Source organism: Myotis davidii, unplaced genomic scaffold (assembly GCF_000327345.1).
Source record: "Myotis davidii unplaced genomic scaffold, ASM32734v1 scaffold655, whole genome shotgun sequence".
Lineage (NCBI taxonomy): Eukaryota > Metazoa > Chordata > Mammalia > Chiroptera > Vespertilionidae > Myotis > Myotis davidii.
The window spans coordinates 2,740,142-2,768,138 of NW_006287547.1; the positions used below are offsets into that span (position 1 = coordinate 2,740,142).

Sequence of the window (27,997 nt, forward strand, 5' to 3'; positions counted from 1 at the left end):
AGTTTTTTTTTAAACTATAGTCCGGCCCTCCAACGGTCTGAGGGACAGTGAACTGGCCCCCTGTTTAAAAAGTTTGAGGACCCCTGTCCTAGAACATCTATATATATAAAAGGCTAATATGCAAAGTGTCCCCTCAGGAGTTCGACCGAGAGACTGGAAGTTCGATCACTTGCTATGACGTGTGCTGACCACCAGGGGTGGCACATAATGAAGGAAGGCCCCAGCTGGCAGCTAGCAGCCAGAAGGCCCCGATCAGCCCTGATTGCCGGCCAGGCCTAGGGACACTCCTGTGCACTAATTTCATGCACCAGGCCTCTCGTATATAATAAAATAGCAGTTATATGTTGGGTCAAACATTGTTACTCTTATCCTTTTTGGTCTTCTTTTATTAATTCCACCCATGAAAGCTTCTTGAGATTAGGGATGCCTTCACACCAGGGTTTATGATGATTTCCTGTCAAAAGGCTTTGTTTATAATAAGCCCTATGTAATATTTATCAAATTAACATATCACATAATTTTTATTTTTATCATTCAAGTAATATTTAGTAATTATGTCACTTAACATATATGGTTGTTGATATTGCTGTTATAATATCACACTAGTCATAACATAAGAAAGAATAAGTTTTATAAAGATACAATTTAAGAAAAATACTTTTTCATTAATATGCCACTATTGCTGGTATCTCTGGCTACATGCCTCCCGCTAGAACATGTTAGTCTCCTATATATTTGGGGCCTATGCATTGCTCTCAGTTTCTGTTATGGAAATCCTAAAGATTGTTTTACAGTTGTAGTTAACTTTTGTTTGCTTTATTTGTTTGTCTGGGGATCTAAATCAGTTTCGTAAAAATTGTCTAAGAATGTGAATCATAGAACCTGTTTTGTTTAAAAAAAATGTTAAAAGATCATGAAATGAGGCCAATTTTTCTCTTGGCATCTGGGTAGATAAATGCATACCTATTAAATGGAGCATGGTCTTTTGATAGTAAATTTAGCCTATGGGTATATTCATTTTACAGCATTCACTCAGGCTTAAAATATCCTCTAAGAGAGAGTAAAGCTAAGAACACCATCACATGACTGTCTGGATTTCTGAAATGCTAAGGCTTTATGAAAGCCTTATGGATTATGAGTAATAATAAAACAAGTGCTGGCTTGTTAAGTAAGATAATCTCTTCCATGCACTATATAACCTAGAATGTGATTTTAGATACTATGGTTTTATATCACAGATGATTCCATAATCATCAAAAGAACTTGCCTAATTATAATAGTGTATTTTCTTAGGAAATAAGTTAATCTGGGTATTTAAATGATTTTAAGATTCCATTTGAGGAATCTTTTATTTATATTAAATGAATGTATTTATCACATTTCTCTAGTCATGGAAAATATAGTGGGTAAAGTATTCCAAGATTGAAATATGACAGCCATTGCATTGTAACCACTTTCAAAAGACATTTATTACCAAGTAGGAAAAATGGAAATTACAGTTTTGCTTGTAAGTTAGCCCAGTTCATTACTTCTTCTAATAAATATTTTTTAGCATCTGTTTTGTGCCAGGTACCTACTAGGTATTAGGTATGCTCTTGAGAAAGAAAACAAAGTAAGCAAAATAGGCCATCAAACAACTTTTTCATGTAGTTTTCACATCAATTTTTATGCACTTCAGTCTTTGGCTATCTCAGTCTCCTATCCAGAATATATTCAATTTAAACTTCATGCATATTTCTAACAAGCTTATACTTTATCTGATTTCTTGACCTATCAAAAGTAGAAGAGGATTACTACTGAAGTCATATATACTGACAACACAGCTGATGACTAACATTCACAGAGAATAAGTCACATTTGCCAATGGGTCACAATAAAAATTCAAAATAGTATTTCTCTGGTTCTGCTCCAATCTGCTACATGAGAACATCCATCTTTCCTATCCTTCCGTTTCTTCCTACATCTCTCTGGGAGTCCCCTGTGTGCACCTCAAGCAGACTTTCATAAAATGTTAGTCCTCCTCTCCATTTCCAGATCATTGTAATATCACCCATCGCCACTAACCCAGCACTGGCTGTGCCACAGATGGCAGCCCTGGCACTGTGACTGATACCTACGTAATTCTGGAACTATTGCTCCCGTGGCCTTGCTCTGGGGTAAGGTGAGCTGCTAAAATTATAATATGCAGCAAAAATGCAGTGGTGAAAGGAATATAGAAATGTATTCTTTTCTCCCATAACAGTCCAGCTTGGGTGTTCATTTCAGCAAGGAATTCTCAGTAGCCGTTTCAACCTGGGGCTCTGTCCACCTGTAGCATAGAGCTCCCACGGCTGCCCTGCTCTGTGCCCTCCCAGCCAGCAGAAAGCGGGGAACTGACCTGTGGGCAAGCTCCTCCCACTTCTCAAAAGCCTTGGCTCACAGCTGTTGGTAAGAACTGGACACATGACCCCACCTACCTGCAAAGGGGGGCTGAGAAGTACTGGCCCTAGCTGGGCCACTTCCCAGCCACAGCTCTGTTATCATTATGCCTTTTTGTGGACAATAAGCCGTCACCTGTGTCTGATCTCTCTTGTTTCACTGTTCTAGACCTTTCATGGTAGCCCCCCCCATCTCTAACACCCAGAGCAGCTGAGAGCATCCTCAGCCACACACTCCATTCCATTTGTACCCTCAGCAGTTCCCTTTCCACCTGTATAGACAGTATTTCTAAACCTTTACTGCTCTCCTTAAATCCACTCATCCCCAGCTTTAAAAGATGGCCTGCCCTCCGACCGCAGATTAAACATAGAGGTCATCAGCTATGACCACTTCAACCCTCTCGTCAACACGGCCACTCTTTACTCTCCTTTTGTCCCAGGGAAGATGCATCCCTGCTTCTTTCTTGAGCCCACTCTTCTTCCTAATCTTCTTAGCTTCATCTTGGATCTGGTTTCATTAAGGATTTCTGCTTTCTCATCATTTCAGTCTCACTATCTCCATGGTAAAACGTGCCATCCTTGAGGCGAAATGAAAGCATGGTAACAGACATAGGAATATGACAACTTTTGTCCTCAAGGATTTAACATTTTATTTCATTTCGCCTCAGGCTACTTTGTATTCCCCTTTCTTTTTTCTCTGAAAAGTGCCATCCTTGAGGATGCAAACATGCTTTCATTTCGCCTCAGGCTGCTTTGTATTCCCCCTTTCTTTTTTCTCTTTAAACCAGACCTCTTTTGTCCTCAAGGATTTAACATTTTATTTCATTTCGCCTCAGGCTACTTTGTATTCCCCTTTCTTTTTTCTCTTTAAACCAGACATGCTTTCATTTCACCTCAGGCTACTTTGTATTCCCCTTTCTTTTTTCTCTTTAAACCAGACCTCTTAAAAGACTAGTTTATATTTACCCATCATGTCTTCACCTCCTATCTGCTCTCTAACCTTTTGCAGGCCCATATTCAGTCAACAGTTCATCAACGTGTATTTCCTGAACCCCCTTCTGTGCCGGGCACAGGGGCTTCAGCAGTGCACAAAATAAGGCCTTTGCCCTCTTGGGGTTTACATTCTAGTAGGGGAAGGTGGGGAGGGGCAGTAAATATTTGTTAGATGTGCCTATGATATGTGACATATGCTAAAGAGAAAAATCAATCAGGATAAGGGAGTTAGGAGGGTAGAGATATTTCAAGCAGAGTGGTCAGGAAAGGCATCTCTGATAATTATTTGCGCAGAGACCTGAAGCAAGTGAGGAAGCTCTTCATATGAGGAAGAGCATTTCAGGCAAGGAAACAGCATGTACTAAGGCTCTGAGGCAGGAGCATATCCACACACATGCCCAAAGGACAGGAAAAGGGCCACTGTGCCTGGAGATGAACAGGGGAAGGAGTAGGAGGGCTGGTGCCAGATCCATAGGACCTTCGCTGTGGTGAGATTCCTGATGGGGCCCATGGGAGGGATTTGAACCAGAGGAATGACATGATTTGGCTTGTGTTCTAAGGTGATAACTCCAACTGCTCTATGCAAAATAGACCCAGTGTAGCAGAGTGATCAGCTATGGGAATCATCCAGACAGGAGATTATGGTCATCTGGGCTGGGAGGTATCTGTGGAAGTGATGAGAAGTGACTCCATTCTGGGGATGTTTCTAAGAGCTGACAGGCTGAGTAGTGCTGGAACCTTCCATCCTTCCAGTGGAGTTTCCTCTCCACACTCACATTCTTTTCCTTCCTTATGGCCCAGGAAGCTGACCCATACAGATGGCATCAGCTCTGGCTTCCCTTTGGGTTTGCCCCTGAGAGGCAGAAGACAAGGTGAACATGAGGACAGAATATTGTTCTCCCTACTTCCTGGCCCCACGAGTTGGCTGTGTCTCGACCTGAGGCTGCAGCCCTCCCCTACAGTGACCGTGTCTGGACTCCTGGATACCTTTCCACTCCTCCCTCCTTCACACCTAAGGGCGATGGGAGTTCCTGCTGTTGCTAGCTCAAGAGTACACCACTATCCTTTATTGATTTTCCTCTACCTTGCCCACAACTTATAAACAGCCCCTTTAGTAAGCTTTCCTTAATTTCTTATGATCTTGACTCTTACTGAAGCTAGAGCATCTAGTGTGAAAATAACAGAACTTTTTTTTTGATCATAGTCATTCACTCATTTTTCTCCCCAATAAAATGTTAAATCCTTGAGGACAAAAGTTGTCATATTCCTATGTCTGTTACCATGACATGAAGTAGGTAGGGTTTGCTGCAGTTCTGTCAATGAATGTTATAATATAGTGATGCCACTTGAGTCCTTAAGAATTACCTAAATTATGCTTGATATGAAAGATTAAAAGTAGGGTGTGTGTGTGTGTGTGTGTGTGTCCATCTTAGTGTTTATAGGTATAATTTCACCTTATTGGATAACTCAATTCAATTCCCTGGGATCAAAGAGACTTTTAAGAAACAGTTGAATACGTTTTCTTATTACTCATTGTTCTTGCAAAACAATCTAAACAACAGTTTGTTGATTTTACCAATTGTTTTTGAACTGGAAAGAAATACTATTTGATCACAGTTTTTCAAGAACATAAATTTTACCAATAAAGATGATGCCAGTAACCTTGTTTCCAGTAACTTAAAAGGGAGATGGTGATTTATTAGTTACCTGTTAAGTGACTTTATTTGCATGACATTTTAATAGCACTTATTCCCATTATATTTGATTGCATACACTTACAAGATTATCAATGTGATTGTTTTCCTACCAATTTTTTTGTTTTAGTACTGCATTTTGTTATTGGTGTTTTCTGCTGGTCTAAAGAATATTTTATCATCACATATTATTAGTTGTGCTTATAATTTGGTGACTTGCCCTCTTCTCTTCTTCTTTTTTTAACCTTGACTTATTTCTGTTTTTCCTTTGGGCAAAACCTTAAACAGTAGGCTGGACAGCCTTGAGGTATAGTTTTAATAAAAGCTTTGCTGAGTAATCATTTGGTATAAAATCCCGACCAAATCCATTAGTGGGAAAAGGAAGTAATATCTTTTCAAGGTTAACTTTCTTTGTGGTCGCTCCCATGAGTTACACACACACACACACACACACACACTTGCTCCCATGAATAACACACACACACACACACACACACACACACACACACATACACACACTGAATTCATTTAACTATTTCTTGGATTCAACTATATTTGAGATCCATAGTTCTTATAAGGAGAACAAAAATTCCATAAGGTTAAGAGAGCATGTTGTCAAATAATTTATTTATTAAAGATAAATTAAAACCATGGAGTTTTGCTTACGTGAAATTTTAGCCAATCCCCCAGGAAAATGTCCAGGAACACCCCAATTGATTAGTTTGTTGATGTTTTTTAACGAAAAAGGCATACTCTTCTTTTTCTTCTTTTTATCATTTTTTTAAATTGTTGACATTAAAATTCTCATAACTTAAGTACATACATGTTTTGCTTTTTTGGAGATAAACTTTATATATTTTAAAGCAGTAATTTATTTTGTGGGTTTTAAAATTAATTTGATAATTTTATTTGAAAACTGAATAAGCACTTGACTACACTGAAGCAAGGGTGTTTTTGAAATCTGTGGGGTGTGTAGCAGCTATAAATCCAAGAACTAGTCTTTCATAACATTCCACCAATTACTGTCTGTACAATCCCTTTCACCTTTACTCAGGTCTATTAACAGGCAAATTAAGACTCTTCTTGGAGTATTATTTATTGTTCTTTTCCACTTGGAAGATCACAAGCATAATGATGGTTGTGAAATTGTGAAATAATGAATAACAAGCATTGACTTAAATAATTTATGTTTCTGAAAGTTTCCTAAACTTTCTGTGAAAGTGAGAATTTAATTTAAGCCTCTACTTTCCCAGAAAAGATGGTGATAATGTTCTCTGAGATCCCTGTGCAGAGTATAGTAGAGGGAGAGAACTGAAAAAAATTGGTTCAGACACCATCATTTTTTGGCTCTGTCCTTGTATGGTGGAAGGGGAGAGAGCTCTCTGGGGGTCCTTTTAGGACACTAATTCTTGAGGACTCTACCCTCATGACCTCATCACCTCCCAATAGCTCCACCTCCTAATACACATTTGGGATTAAGATTTTAACATGAATTTTGGGGGGACCCAAACATTCATTCTATTGTAACTGTCATTGTGGTAATGGATTAGAAGAAAGAAATGGAGGTATGAGCCGTAACAGGTTTATATGTAGTGAAAGAAGAAGACACTAACCTTAACTTTCAAAATGAGTGACTAGCATTGTACATATAACAAATCCAGGATTGTTCTTTGGTTTCTGAAAAGTTTCTATATATGAAAAATATAGGTATGCAAAATTTAAAAAACTGATACAGATTAAATGTGGTCTACCATATTATTTATATAATAATTAAATAGCTAATAGTCTCCAAAAGAAGGATTATAGATAACATCTTCTACTTTCCTTTAGTTAAGAGAAATATATCCTGTTTTTCAGATCCCTCTATTACATTATATCATGCCCAGAGATGCATTATTCTTTTGGTTCTTGTATCCCAGGACTGCTGATACAGTGATGTGTGGCGCTCAAACATGAAACCTGTTGAAGATTAAACCATTGCCTTCTGCATTTGACCCAACCTACTATATATATAGAAATGTATATATCTGAGATATACAAAATTATTCAGTTACAAATAATTTTACTTTATTATTTCATAAGTATTTTTATTATTGGCAGGTTCGATGGATGATGTACTGGATTGTTTTTGCTCTCTACACTGTGATTGAAACAGTAGCAGATCAGACAGTTGCTTGGTAAGTTCTAGTATTGAGAAAGGACCAGACTATAGAGTTATCAGGTGTCCTGAATTCTTATCCTGCTTTTGCTGTTAACTAAGTGAATTTGATCAAGTTACCTAATTATCCAGTGTCTCATTTTCTTCATCTGGTTTCCTTATAAGAACATTACTTTCCTTACAGTCTCTCTGGAATAAAGGCAGCTCATCCTTCTCCCCAGGCCACTCCCTGCCCATCCCCCACACATCTCCCAGGATCTGGAATAGAGAAATTGGTTCTCATTCTTTTTTTCCACACTGAGGTCTTCAGGCTATTTTTCTTTATCACTTCCTAAAAGACTCCTCTTTTGACACCCACAGCAGTCCCTCCCCATCCTTAAAACTCTCATCTACAGTCAAATTGGATGGCATCCATGGGGACACCCATTGACCTCCAACTCTGTTCCAAACCTCTGAGATAAAATTATAGACCTCTGATATAAAGCACATTTATATCCTCAAGGATTTAACATTTTACTGAGGAGCAAATATTTAATGCAGTGGTTCTCAACCTTCTGGCCCCTTAAATACATTTCCTCATGTTGTGACCCAACCATAAAATTATTTTCGTTGCTACTTCATAACTGTAATGTTGCTACTGTTATGAATCGTAATGTAAATATCTGATATGCAGGATGGGCTTAGGCAACCCCTGTGAAAGGGTCATTCGACCGCCTAAGGGGTCGCGACCCACAGGTTGAGAACTGCTGGCTTAAAGGGACAACTTGAATCTCCTTGTGCTGTATTTCAGTAGTGCGTTTCTACCTGAACCTTGCCACGTGGAAAAGTCCTCCTTTCAGAATCTGTAAACTTACTACCTTGCCAGTATCTTAAGCTGCCCTTGCTGCGCTCACCTTTAGCCTAAATAAGCCCAATTGTCTTTAGTTCTTTCCCAGGCTACTAAATGAGCTGAAAAAATCAATCAGTTGCTCATATAGGTATCAATTTGAACTTCCCTATTTCTTTTACTTGATTTTGGTCAGTTGCTACTTCCAATTCCCTCTTATATCTGTTTCACACATGTACTGTTCTCTCCTTAAACTGTCTTTCTGACTTTGCTATTCTCATCATATTCTCACAGCACATTAGGTCACATTGGATTGCTAGGAAAACATTGAAGTCTTAAATGTTCTTACTTAAATGTTCTTAGCATCCTGCCCTTATTTATGACTTTCTCGGTACTACATCTCATCCATCTTTCTCTTCCCTTTTCTGTCCCGTAGCTCATTCATTTCCCTGGTATGTTTTTGGTATGGGGTTTGGGAGAGGGTTTTCTGTTTGCTTGTTTCTAAATGTCCAAACACAGATTCCAAATCATGGTAGGCCTCTTGAGTCTCAAAGTTCTTTTTGTAAAGACTTCTCATTGTTTTATGATTGCAAATATAGCATATATTATTAAAAAACTGGCTCTGGCCAGGTGGCTCACTTGGTTGGAGCTTCATATACCAAAAGGCTGCTGGCTCCATTCCCAGTCAGGGCACATGCCTAGGCTGCTGGTTTGATCCCTGGTCAGGGCACATACAGGAAGCAACCAAGTGGTGTTTCTCTCTCTCTCTCTCTCTCTCTCTCTCTCTCTCTTTCTCTCTCTCAAAAAAAAACACACACAAATATCTCCTCAGGTGTGGAATAAAAAAATACAAAGAACACTGTAGGGAGCATTTACCACAAACAGTGAAAACCAGAAATTCCTCTGATGGCAGCATCGCTGAGACCTTCTGCTGGCATTCCTCAATGCCCGGTACCCATCTGCCTCCTCAGAAGAGTCCAGGTTTTCCAGTCATCATGTATCTTCATGACCGCAGGATGTTGATTCCCTCATGCTGTATTAGTTAACTTGCTGTGGCAGCAAATAACCCTCAAAGCATAAGTTAGAAAAACAAACATTTATTTCTTGTTCAAACTACATGAGGGCAGGTGGTTGCTGCAGCTTTGCTGGGCTTGACTATTTCAAGTGTCTCTTCTTTGCGGGACGAAGGCTGAAGAAGCACTTGTCACAGCAGAAGGCCAACATTTAAAGCAAGAGGGTGGGGGTGTGGGGGTGAGAGAGTCAAAGGGCATCTAAAGCTTCTCCTTGCACGTGACTTGTCACACTCATTCTGTTTACAAAAGCAGGTCACATGGTTAAGCCCACTGTCACTGCTTGGGGAAGTGTACTCAGCCTACTGGGAAGGCATTCCAAAGTCTCATGAAAGGGGCATGGGCCAGATCTAACCCTAACTCTCAGTCTACCACAGTGGTAATTCCATTTCTTTCGCAAGTGAACAATTTAGGTCTGCAAAGTGCTGGAATTCTGGCCAAATGAGATGGGAGGGGAAGTTTCCTGGGAGTTCTGAGAATGAGAAGATGTGTGTATGGGCTCACAAGGTGCACGTGTGGCCTATAAATGTAAGTCCTTATGGTTGGAGGTGTATCAGGAACTGCCATGGCTGTTGGGCACTGCAGACAGAACGGGGCTACCTCACTGCCTGGTTAAATGCTGTCAGTGCCCTCTGGGCTGCCACACTCGGTTGGCAGCTTCCCTGTGCGCAAAGCTTACACTGAAGAATCTTTACTGGAAGGTGTGAATCTCTGTGGGGATCAGGTTGCTCTTCCCTCAACTGATATCTATATTTAACTAAATTAGTTTGTCATTCAAATGCAGGTGTTTCTTCGATCTCTCACTTTTACGTATGAAAATTTAACATAGAGACTGAACTTTTTAGAAAGTTTTTTGTTACTTGTTCATTGTCTGGGGTTTCTTTTCATTGGCTTTCTTTTTTTTCCTTCAAATTTTTTCTTGTTAGGTTCCCCCTGTACTATGAACTTAAGATTGCTTTTGTCATATGGCTGCTCTCTCCCTATACCAAAGGAGCAAGTTTAATATATAGAAAATTCCTTCATCCACTTCTTTCTTCAAAGGAAAGGGTAAGATATTTAAATTATTGCCATCAATCATTTGTTAGAAATACATATCATCAAATGCTTTATGCTATAAAAATTGTGAAATGATTATATTATGGGGGAGTCCTATTTTTTTGCTTCTGGACACTATACTTAAATGTAATTAATATCTATGTGGTTGGGTTTTTTTTCCTCCCAGGAGATTGATGATTACATTGTACAAGCAAAAGAACGAGGCTACGAGACGATGGTAAACTTTGGACGGCAAGGTTTAAACTTGGCAGCTACTGCTGCGGTCACTGCAGCAGTGAAGGTAATTTCTTATTTACAGTGTTTATCCAAAGCACATTAAGTCAACGGAGAAAGTAGGGTGGCTCTTTATTTCAGATCGGTATGAAATGTTGGCAGAATTTTGCTCTCTGTTTATTTTTTTAATACTGGGAAAAACAAGTATGTCATGTTATACGCATTTTTACACATTTTCTGTAACTAAATATTTTGAAACTCTTAGTCGATCACAAAATGAGAGCTAGTTAATAAATAAACCAGAAAATGTCATTTTGTCATAACTTTCCTACTTTATAATCTTAAAATGGTTTGAGTAAATCACCTTTAGTGAAGATGACCGTTCTTTCTTTCCTTGTCTTTGGCATTCTCTCTCTCGGTGGCAATATCTTGATAGGATTTCTGGCTTACTTCTGCACCCCTACTTCAACCAATTTGAGGTAACTGATTATTCAAAATAAGGCATGGAAAACTTGAGATTTTATTTAGCCACTACTAATGTCATGTGTTGTGTTTTGCAAGCCAAGTTATCAAATGAATGCCTTCTGTGAAAACTTGCATTGTGGCTTTTGGATTCCTTTGCATGTAGTAATTAGTGTGGTTTATTTTAAATGTGATAGTATAATTGATTTTGGTGTGCAGTGTATGGAGAGAAAACGGGCTTCAAACCCCAAAAGTGCTGAGTGTGACTCTCTAAATAACCGTCAGCAATTTACGTAACTTTTGTGTTCCTTAGTGGCCTCATGTATAAAACGGGGATAATATACCCATCGGTGAGAGCATGTATAAAAGCACAGTGCTTATCAAAATATAGTAGGAACCCAATAAACAGAAATATCATGTATCTATTAAGTTAAATTAGCAATATTTCCAACTTATTTAAGGATTATTTTTTCTTGTAGAAGAAGTACATTTGCTTTTTATATCTTGCTTAATGAAAATGCATTCCTGGTTCCCATGTCTAACAAAAAAGGTCATCCAGGAGTCCCACCACTCAACAACTAGGAATTGCATAGTCAAAATAAGTGTTATCTCACAGAAATGCCTCTCTGTAAAATCATATACCTATATTTCTGTCTTTTTTGTGATTCATTGTTTGTTTTTATTTATATATATAAACCTTAAAAACATCTCCCTTCAAAAGCAGGAAACAGAGAGCATAAAATCATCTAACTGACCACTTAGATAAAAACTTATTCCATAATTTGAATTCATTATGGAACTTTCCCTTTTTGTTTGTGATTTCATGATCCTTTTGTTATCAAGATCACTGTCTGTGAAGTGGCCCTTGCCATTCTCAGTGTGAGCACAGGAAGGTTGGCTTCAACCATCCTGGATTTTATTCATTAGAAATACTCATTAAACATGCTGAACATAACATCACAGTAACACCATTTGCCTCAAGTTGTACTGTGCCTATTTTAAAGTAGGTGAAATTAATTTCATCTCTGGAGATGTCAAAGAAAGACACCATGATGGAAGAATCACTGAACCAGACAATTCATACAGAGGAATAAATTGAAACTGAAATAGGGAAATAGGTCAAGTTTGAGGAGAAACTGCAAGAAAGCCAGGAGTTAGGTTTGAGAATTGTTTAAAAATTTTACAACATATAATTTCTTAAAATACATCCTTTAGGCTAAAAATATTTGGACTCTTGGTGTGACCTTTAAATATTGGTAATGCCCCTGACTAGGTTTCCTCGGTTGAACCACCTGAGCCTGTTAGAGATTAAAATAGGAATCTAACAGAGCATTTATTACACCGTAAAGCAATTTTCTGAAAATGTTACTCAGTTCTATGACCTCATCACCAGGCATCTGTTCACAAGGTCAATGCACGAGTTTATTTTGGCTGAGCAAAGCATAAACATATGAAGGACCTTCAAGGATTTTGCTGAGGGTGTTCAGTATTCCGTAGATTTTCACATGAAAAATGCAGGTGGCTTTTGTACAGATGAACAGCACTACTGCCAGATGAAGGACAAGTTAATAAGACTGTTAGTCACATTAACCATCTCTTAGAATTTTCTCTGGCAGCCTTTGGTAAATTATTTAGCAGATATTGTTTTCAAAAAATCGATTATCACAGAAATTAGAGCCTTACAGGTAAATTTGATGATCTCTAAGTGACTTCAAGTGTTCAGGATTAGGTCAGAGATTCTGACATCTTGCTGTCTGTTTCAGTGGTTTTCAGTTTGTGAAAAGATTTGAGGATGTTCAGCTGCTTATTAGCAATTTTAAAAAGAAGGCAGTTGTTCAGACAATGGGAAAAAATGGCCATGCTATTTCCCTATTGTCTAGGAAGCAGAATGTTATAATGAACATGGAATTCTATAGCAGTCAACTCATCTGCCATTTTTAGCTCTGATGCTGCCACAAATCAGCCATGAGATTTTTGGGCAAATCATCTGCACTCGTCTCTTTCAGTATAAATTTTCTTACCTGTAAAAACAGAGCGGTGAAACTTGACTTCTAAAACCTCTTATATCTCTAAGAGTGTTTCTCAAGGGGGTTGATTTTGCCTTCCAAGGGACATCTGGCAATGTCTGGAGGCATTTTGGGTTGTCACAACTGAGGGAGAGGATGCTACTCCTAGCATCCAAGAGGTAGAGATCAGGGAGGCTACTTCATATCTTATACTGCACAGGAAAGTTTCCCTAGAACAAAAAATTATCCAACCCAAAGTAGCAATAGTGCTGAAGTTGAGGAAGTATGATGACTCAGATAAAGCTAAAAGGATATTTAAATAGGTATAGGTAGTTTTGGTGGTAGATTACAAACAATTTTTCTTTTGTATGTTTTTCTCCATTATAAATGTTCTTTGCTAAAAATGTTTTTTCACCTTAAAAGCACTAAAATACATTATTCACTTAATGCAAATACAGTCAGTTCTATTTTAGACTTGATCAGATTAATTGATGAATGTCCATAGGGAAAAGAGATTTCCCTAAAACCTGGCAACTTGCCTTCTCTGCATTACAGTGTAGTATGTCAAGGATAACAGAAATAGAGCTTACTGGCCATTCACTGTTGAACAGTATGGTAAGAATTGTTCTGTAAAAGATTGTTGTAAGCTTATAAACATTATTGAATTTTTTTTAATATATTTTATTGATTTTTTACAGAGAGGAAGGGAGAGGGATAGAGAGTTAGAAACATCAATGAGAGAAACATCGATCAGCTGCCTCCTGCACGCCCCCTACAGGGAATGTGCCCACAACCAAGGTACATGCCCTTGACCGGAATCGAACATGGAACCCTTTAGTCCACAGGCCGACGCTCTATCCACTGAGCCAAACTGGTTAGGGCAACATTATTGAAATGTTTATTATGCATCTCATTACAATTAAAACTTCACTTATACCATCTATGACTAATTTTGCAATTGTTGAAAAAAAAGGGAAAAATCACTCACCCCATCTGCCTAAACATTATCCTGTTTATTTTTTGCATATTTTCCCTACTTATAACCATACTTCATACTTGTAATCATACTATGCATATGATTTCAAAATCTGAGGTAGAGGGGATGAATTTCCACTTATTTTATTACAAACATAAGTCCTTTCTTAATAGACTTTTTGTGCTAAAGACATAAAAATTAGAGGGAATAGGTCTGCATCTAAGTGTGATTATTTTATAATTAGAGTTTTCCCTGGATGCTTACAATAAATATAATATTTTCTGAGTTCACAATACTGCATTAATTTTCTCTTTCCATATTAACTCTATTCTGGGCCCATTAGAAAATGTACAGTGGTAAAATAAGATTTTTCAAAATGATAATGGCTGTTGAAGTGTTGGGAGTCCTCAAAGGTAGTGTACAGCCTCTATTTGCTTTTCCTGGCCTTTCTTGAAACCTTGAAGAGATTGATAATAAGTAGGGCTGTAGGGTTGGTTACTCGAGCTACATTAAAATCTTTGCTGTAAGTAGATTACCCAGATACCTCAGGGTTGGTCCTTGCTCACCTTTAATTTAAACCTGAAACAAACCTCTGATGGATGGTATAGTCTACGCATGTAGATACCCATGGCAATACTTGTAGTTTGCATTTAATCTCTGTATAAAAACACCAGTGTTTATGTTTAAATAAACCCCTATCTTTAGAGAACTCAAGCAATCAAGAGTAATAAAAAAAAAACAAACCCTGGCTGGGTAGCTCAGTTGGTTAGAGTGTCATCCTGATATGCCAAGGTTGCAGGTTCGATCCCCGGTCAGGGCACATACAACAATCAGCCAATGAATGCATAAATAAGTGGAACAACAAATACATGTTATCTATCTATCTCTCTCTCTCTCTTTCCTCCCCCTCCCTCCCGCCCTCCCTCCCTCTAGCCTTTTTGTTTTTAAGAGTAATGAAAAGGAAGAGGCATAAAAAGAATAGTTTAATTATTACCTGCTCAGTATGTCATTATCAGTACCATATCAGGTACATTAGGAAAATTGAAGAAGCCTAAGGTTTATTCATCTTATCTAGTTTCTTAAAATCTTGTTTTGAAGGCAAAATATATACAGCACAACAGAACTAACAATAATGTGTGGGTTCATTTGTGATTAGTAATTAGTTGATTATACTAATTACTTATACTAAGTGATTAGTTGATTATACCCAAAGATACCAAAATTTGTGGATGATATAAAGCTAGACTGATTCAGTGGCACTTTGACTCATTTGCATTCTGAGATGTACTTTCCTGAGTCGGAGGGCTTGTTTGGGCATTACACCCAGCCTTGGAAATTGCACCTGAGTCGAGTAGAGGGTAACATGGATGTGTATGACCTTTATCATTTGTTTGGCAGTAGGTAAAAAGTCAAGAATTTCTGAGAGGAAACAGAAATACAAAGACAAAATAAAGACATTGATAGTTCTGAGAAAACCAGGCATCTGTTTCAGAGAGCACTGGTCACTTCCTTTTATTTATTTTTATTTTTTAAAATATATTTTTGTTGATATTTTACATAGAGGAAGGGAGAAGAAGAGAGAGTTAGAAACATCGATGAGAGAGAAACATTGATCAGCTGCCTCCTGCACACCTCCTACTGGGGATGTGCCCGCAACCAAGGTACATGCCCTTGACCGGAATCGAACCTGGGACCTTTCAGTCCGCAGGCCAACGCTCTATCCATTGAGCCAAACCAGTTAGGGGGTCACTTCCTTTTAGTATCTGTCTGAAATCTTCAGTCACCGATATCTGAAAGTAAGTAACTGATATCTGATAAGGAGGAAGAAAGAATAATGAATTAAACCATGCCAAGAATGTTTTAAAAAATGTGTGGAACCCAGTTACTTTTGTTGAAGATATAGACCCTGTAATCAAGTAATTTCAAACTCAAAAAAATATGGTAGAACTGCAAAACTTAAGTGGGGTAAGGCATTTGATTTTAACATAATATATCACAAACTCAGAGTAGCTGAATCAAGACTGTTTCCTTCAGGATAAAATACATGTTAGCAGTAACGTTCAAATGTTCATAGTGCCATACCCAGGCTTTGAAATTTAGAGATAAACCATTATGGACAAATTTCTATGGTAACTTTATAACTAGAAGCAGTCATAAATTGACATGGGTGAGGAGAAAGAAGTGTAAAAATCCACCAAAAGAATATTTTTAATTCAGCTATACATAAGAAATGAGTCATCTATGTCCTATGCAAATTTTCAAAATGAGTAAATTTAGAAATCTTTTTTTCTCTTTCCAAAGCTTTATACTTTAAGGAGAAATCTAGTTATGTCTGAAAGGTTCAGAAATGCCCTTTCCGAGCTGTGCAATGATGTAATAATTGAGCTTTCTGCAGTGGCGGAAATGTCCTGCATCTGCATTATCAAATACAGTAGCCACTAGCTACGTGTGGCTGGCTGCTGAGCCTGTGAAGTGTGCAATTAAGGGCCTAGATTTTTAGTTTATTTAATTTTAGTTTATTTAAATTTAAATATCCACGTGTTCAGTGTCTACCATATTGTTAACCTGACAAAGTCAAATTGCATAGTAGTAGATATGCCTTGCCAGAGAGTGAATTCATTAACTGAATGTCATTTTGTATCCAAGATTTTTAAGCTCTTAAATTCTTTTTTATCCTGTTCTGGGTAGAGACATTACCACTCCTGACATAGTTTAGCTTACAATAGTACCGCTCTTACTTTAAAAATTTCTTCTGAATCATAAGCGTAAGCCCCAAATGATAGTTGTAAGAGAGAGCAAAATTATGGGTGCTGTTTACTCTGAGGGTAAGCTCTACATGTTTTTTACACTTTAAAATTAAATATAAAGGTGACATGTTTGGGATGGAATGTGCTGATATCTACAGTTCACTTTGGAGTGCATTAAAAATTGTTGGATGGATAGATAAATGATAGATATGGGATAAAGAAAATAAAGCAAACTGCAAGTGATATATGGGTGTTCACTCTATAATAATTTCAACTTTTCTGAAAGATTCATAATAAAATGAATAAGCTTCATGACCAAGTGTTGGGGGACATGTCCCGTGTAAGCATATTAAACATTTTGAACTGTTCTTTCCTTTCTGGGATCTGTCGCTTCTCTGTTCCATAGAGCCAAGGAGCGATCACTGAGCGACTGCGGAGTTTCAGCATGCACGACCTGACAGCCATCCCTGGGGAGGAGTCCGTGAGGCAGAGACCATTCCAGCCTCCACCAGAGACAAAAAAGAAAAGTAAAGCCGCCTCCAGTGAGTCGGCAGGTGCGCTTCTTTGCTTTAATATATCATCCTTTCACAGTTTGATTTTGAGTCAAGATGGGTCGTAAGACAATCCCTGGTAGCTCTGAATCGGGGTAGACAAGATTTCCTTTTACGCTTATATTTTTGAGCTTTACCCTTAACTGTCGTTAGTGCATGCCTTTTGTTGACTCTGGAGATAATCCAACGAAGAAAGTAGTGGTAGCCTTTTGTGCTGCCATGAATGTTTAGAACCTCTGGGAGTGGCTACCCCCACTTCCCCGCCGTCAGTACTAGTTCTGACCTGTGATCAATACTCTTTCTCCTTAAACCATAGTGACATCTAAGGAGTTTCATAGTTAAACATTCTTTACTGTAAGTACTCTGAACAAATAAGGATATTGACTCACAAGATAAAAGGTTTTAAGTGGGTGACAAAAGATGACTCAATTTGAAAATAGGATTACTCCAATAGAAAATGTGTTGAAATTACATGTATTTCTAGTTCAAGAACTAACTTGTAGGCATATTCTAATGTAAGTCATGAGCATGTCATAGTTGACATATCTAAAACTTTACCAAAAATGTTATATTACACATAAATAAAAAGACATAGTTCCTTAGTCATTTTGTCACATATAAGAAAGTTTTAGTTCAAGGCTCAGCTGAAAACTAAGATCTTCAGGACCACTTATTAATGTATTATTAAGTCCATAAGGTACAGGGCTACTTGATGATCTTGATTTTTTAGGAGATTTCTTTTGAGGAAGATTAAAAATCATCCTTTATAATTGAAACCAATTTGGCTCTGGCCAGTTGGTTAGATCATTGTTCCAATATGCCAAGATTGTGGGTTCAATCACCGGTCAGGGCACATACAAGAATCAACCTAGTGCAAAAATAAGTGGAACAACAAATGGATATTTCTCTCTCTCTCTCTCTCTCTCTCTCTCTCTCTCTCTCTCTCTCCTCTGCTTTCCCCCCCTCATTTTCTCTCCCTTCCTTTCTCGCTCTAAAATCATAAATAAATATTTTCAAAATAATTAAGCTGGTTTGAAAAATAAAATAACTGTCTCTTCTTATAGAGGAAAATAGTGAACTTTCTTCTGAGTTCTTAGAATGAATAACTTTACAAAGTTGGTGACTAATATCTGAGAGATAGGCTTGGCCATTGATTAAGGTTATAATATCTTTAAGAGTAAGGAACCCTTGAACTTTGAACCATCATTCTTAATACATAAATAATGTAAAAGTAGTTTCTAATATAGGCTTTTTCTTAATATGCCCCTAAAAATTAGGTATGCTGATTTTTTTGTTGTTGTTAATCCTCACCCAAGGATATTTTTCCATTGATTTCTAGAGAGAGGGAAAGACAGAGATAAATATCCATGTGAGAGAAACACATCGATTGGTTGCCTCCTGTATGAGTCCTGACCAGGTCCTGGGGAGGAGCTTGCAATCAAGATACATGCACTTGACCAGAATCGAACCCGGGACCCTTTAGTCCACAGGCCAGTGCTCTATCCACTAAGCCAAACAATTTAGGGCCTGATTTTAATTATAAGCCAATTATTGGCAACTTTATCAAAGAATACAGCTGACCAATTAATACATGAAAAGGATATTTAGCCTCAAATAGTAATTTTTGTTCACTAGATTGGCAAAAAATTTCAATTAATAGCGTTCTGTGTTGTAACTATTCTAGTTGTGTGTTGCTGTGTAATAATAAATCACTTCCAAATAGTGATTTAAAAAATACATATTTTTATTGATTTCAGAGAGGAAGGGAGAAGGAGAGAAAGATAGAAACATCAGTGATGAGAGAGAATCATTGATTGGCTGTCACCTGCAGGCCCCACACTGGGGATTGATCCTGCAATCCAAGCATGTGTCCTGACTGGAAATTGAACCACAACCTCCTGGTTCATAGGTCGACACTCAATCACTGAGCCACGCTGGCTGGGCACCAAATAGTGATTTAAAAAAAAATTATGGTCATTTATATTGTTCATAGTCTGGGGGTGGGGGGGCGGGGTGACTGGGCTCAGTAAGGCATTCTTGCTCAGGGTCTTGTACATCTATAATCAAACAGCAGCTGGGGCTGGAGGCATAATGTGAAAGGCTTCTTCACTTACATGTTTGAGCTAGAAAGAGTTGAACAGCTGGTAGCTAAAACAGCTGGAGCTTCTCCAGCATATATCTCTCTCTCTCTCTCTCTCTCTCTCTCTCTCTCTCTCTCTCTCTCTCTCTCTCTCTCTCTCTCTCTCTCTCTCTCTCTCTCTCTCTCTCTCTCTCTCTCTCTCTCTCTCTCTCTCTCTATATATATATATATATATATGTGTGTGTGTGTGTGTGTGTGTGTGTATGTATATATATGGTCTCTGAGGATCATTGGACTTCTTACCTGGCAGCTGAAAGCTCTCAGAGGCAGTGTCCCAAGAGAAAAGTGTCAGAACATGTGTTAAAACCACCACAGCAACCATGCTAGGAAACAAACACTCTCGTATACTTTTTATGAGAGGTTTAAGTGGAATAATCCTCTTGGATGACAGTCTGGCAATAACTATAAAAATTTAATCCCTTTAACTCAACAACAAACTTCTAGAAATATGCCTTAAGGAAATAATCAGACAAGTGTTCAGAGATGTATGTACAAGTATGTTCATCTCATTGTTTGTAGTAAGAAAATGTTGGAACAAACCAAATACCTATGAGAAATGTTTAAGCAAAAAGGTGGTTTATTATCCATGAAAAATAATAAGGTCAGTCTATACTTACTGAAATGAAAATATAACCAGATTGTGGGGGAATCTATACTAATAAAAGGGTAATATGCTAATTAGACTGGGAGACCTTCCAGACATCCTTCCGGACAAAGCCATGGTGGCGGGGCCTAGGCAGAGGCAGTTAGGGGCGGTCAGGCCAGAAGAGGAGGGCAGTTGGGGGCGATCAGGCCAGTGCAGGGGAGGGCAGTTGGGGGTGAGATCTGGCCGCAGGGGAGCAGTTAGGTGTTAATCAGGCTGGCAGGGGAATGGTTAGGTGGTGATCAGGCTGGCAGGCAGAAGCGTCCGGTGGGATCCCTGTGGGATCGGGCCTAAACCAGCAGTCGGACATCCCATGAGGGGTCCCAGATAGGAGAAGGTGCAGGCCAGGCTGAGGGACACCCCCCCATGCACAAATTTCATGCACCGGGCCACTAAAACAATAACAGCTAAACAGTGTGTGTATTATAATCCTGCACCAACTGTGTTATATCATATTGTATTATAATATAGAGACACAATAGATAATAGAGTCTGGGGGATATTACTAAAGTACTAATCTAAGTGTTTAGCTCTAAGTAGTAGAATTTTAATGATTTTTTAAAAAGTCAACCTTTCACTCAAAATCAGAAATAAGCCCTGGCCGGCTTGGCTCAGTGGATAGAGCGTCAGCCTGCGGACTGAAGGGCCCCAGGTTCGATTCCGGCCAAGGGCACATGCCTGGGTTGAGGGCTCAATCCCCAGTGGGGGGCATGCGGGAGGCAGCCGATCAATGATTCTTTCTCATCATTGATGTTTCCATCTCTCTCTCCTTCTCCCTTCCTCTCTGAAACCAATAAAGAAATATAAAAAAAAAAATCAGAAATAAAACAACAGCACTTTCCCTTTTGAAAATAATTAAGTACTAAATTTTTTTATCATGCATTTTTTCCTATTTCATTTACTTCCAAAATTCCTCAAGAAAAAAACAACACACAAATTGCTTAGTTTTTAAGTATGGAAATTACATTCACATTGCAAAGTCTTTACTGGTTCATGTGATCAATACATTCACCTCAGAAGCTCTGTTTGTTCACACAGGCAAACTCAAATATCTGCAAAAGTGAGTCAGTCTCCTTTGGAAACTCACCATGGCCTGCTCTAGGCAGTTTGAGGTTAGCTGATCAAAAGAAGTCCTCCTGCTTTGATGAAATCATTCAAATCTGTATGTTGTCACCACGAGGAAAAAAGATCTTCCTCCAAATGCTTTCCTGTAAGACAATGGATGCGTTGAACATGATTGTTCACGTCCCTTGAGAGAACACCATGTTCTGATAGGTGGAAATATTTTCTCTGCAAAGAACCTGCTGCTCCCATATTAGTTACAAGTGGTTCAACATTCAGTGTCAATACCAGTGCATAAAGAGATTCCTTATTTGTTTTAGGTGCTTTACATGTTTATTTAATCCTTCAGATGACTACGCAGGTTAAGTATTTTATCCTTATTTTGTAGACGAATAAACGGAGACTTAAAGGAGATTAAATTATTTATTAAAGTCTACATACTTAGTGACAGAAATGGGGTATCCAAGGTTCCTAAGCAAATGTTTACTTTAAAAAAAAAATCTTGTAATATACTCTTATTTATTTCAGAGAGGAAGGGAGAGGGAGAGATAGAAACATCAGTGATGAAAGAGAATCATTGCTCAGCTGCCTCCTGCACGCCTCCTACTGTGGATTGAGCCCACAACCCCAGACATGTGCCCTTGACTGGGATCTAACCCAGGACCCTTCAGTCTGCAGGCTGACACTCTATCCACCAAGCCAAACCAGCTAGAGCTTTTAAAAAAATCTTTATTGTTGAAAGTATTACATATGTCCCCCTTTTCCCCCCAGTGATACCTTCTGGCCCGCCCCTCACCCCAAGCCTTCACCACACTATTACTCTTTTTAATTTATAAAGAGGCTACACTTAGTGAGACAGTTGGGCTGAAACTATGAATTCAAATAATTTGAGCAGGACGGACCTTAGAGATGCTTTAGTCAAAGGTAGCAAATAGGTGACAAGCGTACTCCCATGCCCATGCCAGCAGACATTGCTAGTGGATTGTGGCACTTTCCCCCAATGGCTCAGAATCCCATCTCACACAGTGCCCCGGGCAGCTGGCTCAGTGCTGGCATTGATATAGAAACCTGTTCATCGTCTCATCTCTCACCACCTTACCAGATAAGAAAGCAGGCCTGGAGAAAGGCATGACTCTGGGTCTCACAGCTAATAGAAGACACAGTTGGGGGCAATCATTTCTCCTCACATGTGTCCAGGGTTCCTTCCACCACAAGAGCTAAGGCTCCTTCCAAGTCAAACTTTGGATGATTCTGCACTTACATCGATACATGGAAACTGTTTAGAGCTGTGCCTGGTACATGCTAAGTACTGGATCAATATTGGCTATTAGCATTTTAAGGAGAGAAAACTTAAAATATACCAACTGTAAGATGTACAAACTGCGAATAAAAACCAGGTCAGTTTGCAAAAGGATCTGCTAGTTTTCTAAAATGGTTACAGAGCTGTGGGCTGAAGCCAGCCAAACAGCAGCAGCCCTGGGCCCAGGGTGGGCAACACAGACTCCTCATTCTTTGGTCCCCAGTCACCACTCCACAGGAATAGGCATGGGAGGCACCATACTGAGGGCTCTCTCCAGTCTGGATGGATGATTCAAAGCAGCCAACCTTAGCATCAGCTTTGTATGACACCAGCAGTACCCCACCAGTTTACCTTGGCCGGGCTTGGCAGACCCATAAACCACACAGCCAGCTAACTCCTTGAGTTCCTGCTCAATTCAACATCCAGATCTGGGTTTCTCTCATGATCTCAGGTCTCCCTCTCCTCCTCCAAAGACTTTTAAATACTCGCATACCATTGGCTAACATCATTTTTAGCACTCACGAGAATTTTCATATATACTCATTTCCGGATATTAAGGGGGATAAAATGCATATTTTAGTGAGGATGTTTGGCTTGACTCCTCTCTTGGATGGAGGGATTGGTTTACTAAATTGCTAACTTAATTATTTCACCTCCCAACGTTGGCTACTTTCTCTGTCCTCACTCCTTGGACTTTGTCATTTCTGACCTACCATACTGCAGTAACGCCCGTTTCCAATCTTATCCACTATTCTCCAAAGTGCAGGAATAATCTTTTAAAGAATCCAAATATAATCATATAACCCTCTGCTTAACATGCTTCAGTGGCTCCCCATTGCTCTCTGATGAAATCCAAACTCAATAGCATGTGGTGTGTTAGCTCCTTGGGCCTGTTCCCACTCCATCATGTGCTAGCTGTATGGAATCATGGGCCTTTCAGGATTTAGCTTACTCACCACCTCCTACAAGAAGTCCTCCTTCACAACCCACTTCCCCCAACCCCAGGCTGAGCTAGCTCTCTTACTATTTGCTCCGATAGCACCTTGTCCTTATCTTCCATTTGTGGCATCTCTTATAGGATTCTAATGCCCAATAGAGTCTATTTCTGTAAGTTTTTTAAGATAGAAAATGACAGTTCTGTCTTTTATCACCATGATTTAACACACTGCCTCCCATGTAGAATTTTTAAAATATTTGTGGGAGGGAAAAAAAAGGCATCACTTTTCCTGAAACTGTAATTAGAAAGCTGATAAGATTTTTAAAGTAAAATTAGACACGGGCCCCTCCTTTGCTCCATCCAGGCAGTAGTTCCGAAAGTGTAGGCCCCAGCGGTTCTCAACCTGTGGGTCGCAAACAATGAAAATACATCCTGCATATCAGATATTTGCATTACGATTCATGACAGTAGCAAAATTACAGTTATGAAGTGGCAATGAAAATAACTTTATGGTTTGGGGTCGAGCTGATTAAAGGGTCGTGGCATTAGGAAGGTTGAGAACCACTGCTAGACCATGAGCATAGGCATCACCTGGAAACTAGTCAGAAATGTAATTCTCAGTCCACCTCAGGCCCAGCAATCCGGGTATCAACTAACACGTTCTCCAGATGACTCGTAATAGTCTGCTAACATTTGGGACCATCTGCTTCAGGAATAGGAACTTTGTTGTCCCTGAATCCCAGCATCAGGACGTGCTCAGGCTTCCTGACAACAGTCAGCCTGACTGCCTGGATGTTTGCATATTTGCTAATGTTAAGCCTTTGCAGCTGCACTTAGCAGCCTGTTAGCACATCCCCACAATCTCTTACTGCCCTTCCTGATGCCGCCTCTTTTCTTTGACATCTGTCAGCATAGCCTGTGGTATTTCTAATTGCTGTAGCCTGTCTGGTTGGGTTTTATCTCAGCAGCTACAACAGTGTTGGTTCAACATCTCTATCACCTGCCCCTAGAGCACTTGCCCAAAATTCTAGCCCCTTTGGGTCTTCTATGAGTCCTTAAGTTCACCCTACCATTCCCAATCTTGACAAAAATTTTGCCACGTGGGATGGGGAAAACCCTAAATTCCTAATTAAAGTAAAGGTACAAATGACAGACTAAAACACACAATTGCTTAGGTTATTTAGAATTCATGAAAAGGAGAAAGGGCAGGAGGAGATTTTTTGCTATATATCTATTTATATTCTTTGATTTTTGAACAAGATAAATGTGTTACCTACTCAAAAATACTTATTTTTATTTATTCTGAAAAATGCATAGTAAAAGAAAAAATGGTCAGGGAAAACTCTCTGGAAGAAATGAGTGTGAGCTTCATGTAGAATAGTGTAGTAGGCACAGATCAATGCTGAGGAGTCGGGAGCACATTCCAGATGAGGAAGGGGAGGAGTAACCGGACAAATGCAGGCCATGCAGAGAACTGCAGTCAAGAGGTGGTTCTGACTGGTATGGTTTTACCAAAACATGCTCATTTTGACAACTCCCTTAGGTTATGGAATTCCACTGAAAGACGGAGATGAGAAAACAGATGAAGAAGCGGATGGGCCGTTTTCAGATGATGAGATGTTAACACACAAAGGGCTTCGAAGATCGCAAAGCATGAAATCTGTGAAAACCATGAAAGTCCGCAAAGAGGTTAGTCAATTACAGAGTTGTTTTCCTAATGATTAATATGAAAGGATTTCCCTGCTGCATTATCATTCAGGGTGTTAATGATCCTTAAGTGAAGGATTGGGATGGTAGAGCCAGTTATTTTTTAAATTCTTTATTCAGATCAGATATGGTAGGATATCTGGAAATTTAGAAATTGCTAGTCTTCCACTACACCTAGAAAATGGCATTCTCAGATAGAGAATGATATGGTTGTCATAAATACCCAGTTCCAGCCCTACCCATAAGCAAAGAAAGCAGTTAACAAGATTAACTACATAGACCTGTTTTGAACCAGCAACCCTACATGAGGATTAAATAGTAAAAGTTTATAATTATATATTGCCCAGAAAGCAATGGAGGATTCCAGGGAATGGCCTCAGATTACTATGAACAATGTACCAAGCAAAGCATAAATAATAACAGCTAGTGTTTTTTTTATTAGTGATAATAATCTACAACATATATTCAACATAGAACCAACTACATTTTTTAGAATATAAATAGTGTTGTCTTTTGCATACACACTTACAGGATAATTGATTCTTTATATCAGAAAAGTTAAAAAATTCTTATGCTGATTATGAACTATTAAGTCTTATATCATTTCAAAAAAATAACCATCTAATTTGTAATAATAACACATCTCTCTCTTCAGGTGCGGTATGGGTCACTAAAATATAAAGTGAAGAAGAGACCGCAGGTGTATTTTTAATCATGTGTGCTTCAAGTATCCCAAGACAAATTATGCTAATGCATCAACTTTTTTTCCTAACATTATGTTCAGTATTTACATATTAAAGTAATCCTTTAGATTGTGGCGGTGGTAGGGTTTACTTTTGTTAATTTAAATAATTTTTATTTCTTTAACAATTACTTTTAAATCTTGACTACTAAAGGTAGTTATGCAATACATATATATATCAGAAAGAATAGAAAATTGTGTTAATCTGTTTTCAAATTCATCAACAACATCAAGTGCCTGGGATTTAAGAGGAAACACAAACCCAGTATACTTGAAAAAAGTCATCTTATGGTTCAAGATCCATCGGCCTTTGTGGCATTGTGTTGTTTACCTCCATTTATGTTATAGCTATCACATGAGGGTAGTCATTAAATAGGCCTCTGATCCAGCAGTGATGGCACAAGGGCATAATGTGAGATAAAGTATGTTTTACATATTCTTTAAAATTTTTACTTTTTTTAAACACTTTATAGTTTTTCCACCATCAACTGAAAGTTTTCAAAACAAATATTTGAAAACCAGGTATCCACATAGCACTTTTATTCCTGACTAGTTTTGCACACTTGAAAATTGTTTACTTTTTTTTATGACTGTACATTTTAAGTTTTACTGACTATCTTTATTATTTGTTGGATTCTGATATTCAAATTTATGCCTTAAATGATGTCATCTTTTTTCCTGTGGGTTTCATTTGTTAAATTTGCTTGATTTTATTAGTAGAAAAATATAACTAATTGTTCTTAATCTCATTTACAGATAAGAGATTATCTTAATTATTAGTTTTCTGTATTTAGCTGTACATTGTAGTTGAACTCAACATGTTTTTTATTAACACTGGTTACATTCTCAGATTTTAAAAGTAGTAGCTTTTATGAAATAGTGTCAGAGACCAGTATAGCACTTAGGTTTCTTCTAACTAATGAAAATATCTAGCCAATCCATTCACAAGCTTGGCACTTATATGTGCTTCTGATGAATAAATCTGGCATTAACTAAAATCACTTGAATCACATCTTTTCTGGCTGATATAATTTCCTGAAGATAGTTGCCAATGCAAAATACAGATGTCATTAATCTCATGTATTAGAAGCTATTGGAATAGATATTAGAAAATATCATTTTTTTAATCCAAGCTATTTTTCAATTACTGGACTGTGAGGCATTTTTAGCTTGCATTCATAGCTATGCATTATGAACTCTAAGTCAGTTTATTTCTGGTGATGGTTTTAGTGATCAGTAATGAAATTTGTACAATTATACTTGTTCAGGTAATTTACTTGACGATTCTACTTGTTTGTCCAAAAGAAAAAACAAAGAGATTTGTAAGATCTTTGACTTTTCTACCTTTTGAGAAATGAAGCCAGCTGACAGTGTATATTCCGGACCTCCTCAGAGTGTTGGCAGAGAACAGAATGGTTACTCAGGAGTACCTTAGTTTAATTCAGACACTTCTCTTGATACAAGTCTTAAAATATTTTCTAGCCCACTGGTGTGGCTCAGTGGTTGAGTGTTGACCCATGAACCAGGAGGTCACGGTTAGATTCCCCACCGGGCACAAATCAGGGTTTCAGGCTTGATTCTCAGTAGGGGGCATGTAGGAGACAGCCAATCCATGATTCTCTGTCATCAATGATGTTTCTATCTCTCTCCCTCTCCCTTCCTCTCTCTGAAATCAATAAAAACATGTTTTTAAAATATATATTAAAATATGTATTTTTTCTAGATTATCTCACATTCTTGATACATATCACCAAGTAAAAATTCATTCAGTGTCTTTTCTCCTAAAGTTTTTTTCTATGAGTATTTTCATCTACTTTACCTTGACTAATTTTTAGCCTCTTAGTTTCTGGAAAAACTTTAATTTGTATTCAAAATTCCTATGAATTCTGATGAAAACTCTTGAAAGAGAGTTGTACTTATATTGCATAGTCCTAGACTTATCAGTATAAATGCTACACCTTGCTTTCCTGTGCAAAGGTAGTGTCATCTCAAATTACCTGACAAGGTAATGTAAAGGACATTGTTTCAAAAACATTATCTATTGGAGCTGATTTGTACCATTTTATCATTTTCAAATATAATTTCATTATTATACCTATTCTTTAATCATGGTAAGCTCGTACGTTTCTAAACTGGAGGAATTATGTATCCCTCTACACTTCTAGAATCAACACGTTTAATCAAAGACAACATCAGTTTCATAGAGGTAATTAAGCTCTTCTATTTAATTGTGTCTCTTCACACTCACAGTGCTTCCTCTGACATATTTCTACTGTACTGGTTATATCCTTATATAC

The 27,997-nt window shown here is 38.3% G+C and overlaps 1 protein-coding gene across 1 annotated transcript in view; it reads left to right on the forward strand.

The window, feature by feature from the left end:
* The window catches only part of REEP3 (receptor accessory protein 3), a 44,237-nt gene extending 17,539 nt beyond the window's left edge, over positions 1–26,698 (forward strand). The window contains exons 3-8 of the mRNA XM_015561081.1: positions 7,205–7,281; positions 10,085–10,205; positions 10,381–10,494; positions 17,025–17,172; positions 24,795–24,940; positions 25,614–26,698. Of these exons, the coding sequence (XP_015416567.1) occupies positions 7,205–7,281; positions 10,085–10,205; positions 10,381–10,494; positions 17,025–17,172; positions 24,795–24,940; positions 25,614–25,670 (663 nt within the window). The 3' untranslated portion in view covers positions 25,671–26,698. The remainder of the gene's footprint in view (positions 1–7,204; positions 7,282–10,084; positions 10,206–10,380; positions 10,495–17,024; positions 17,173–24,794; positions 24,941–25,613) is intronic.
* The last annotated feature ends 1,299 nt before the right edge of the window (positions 26,699–27,997 follow it).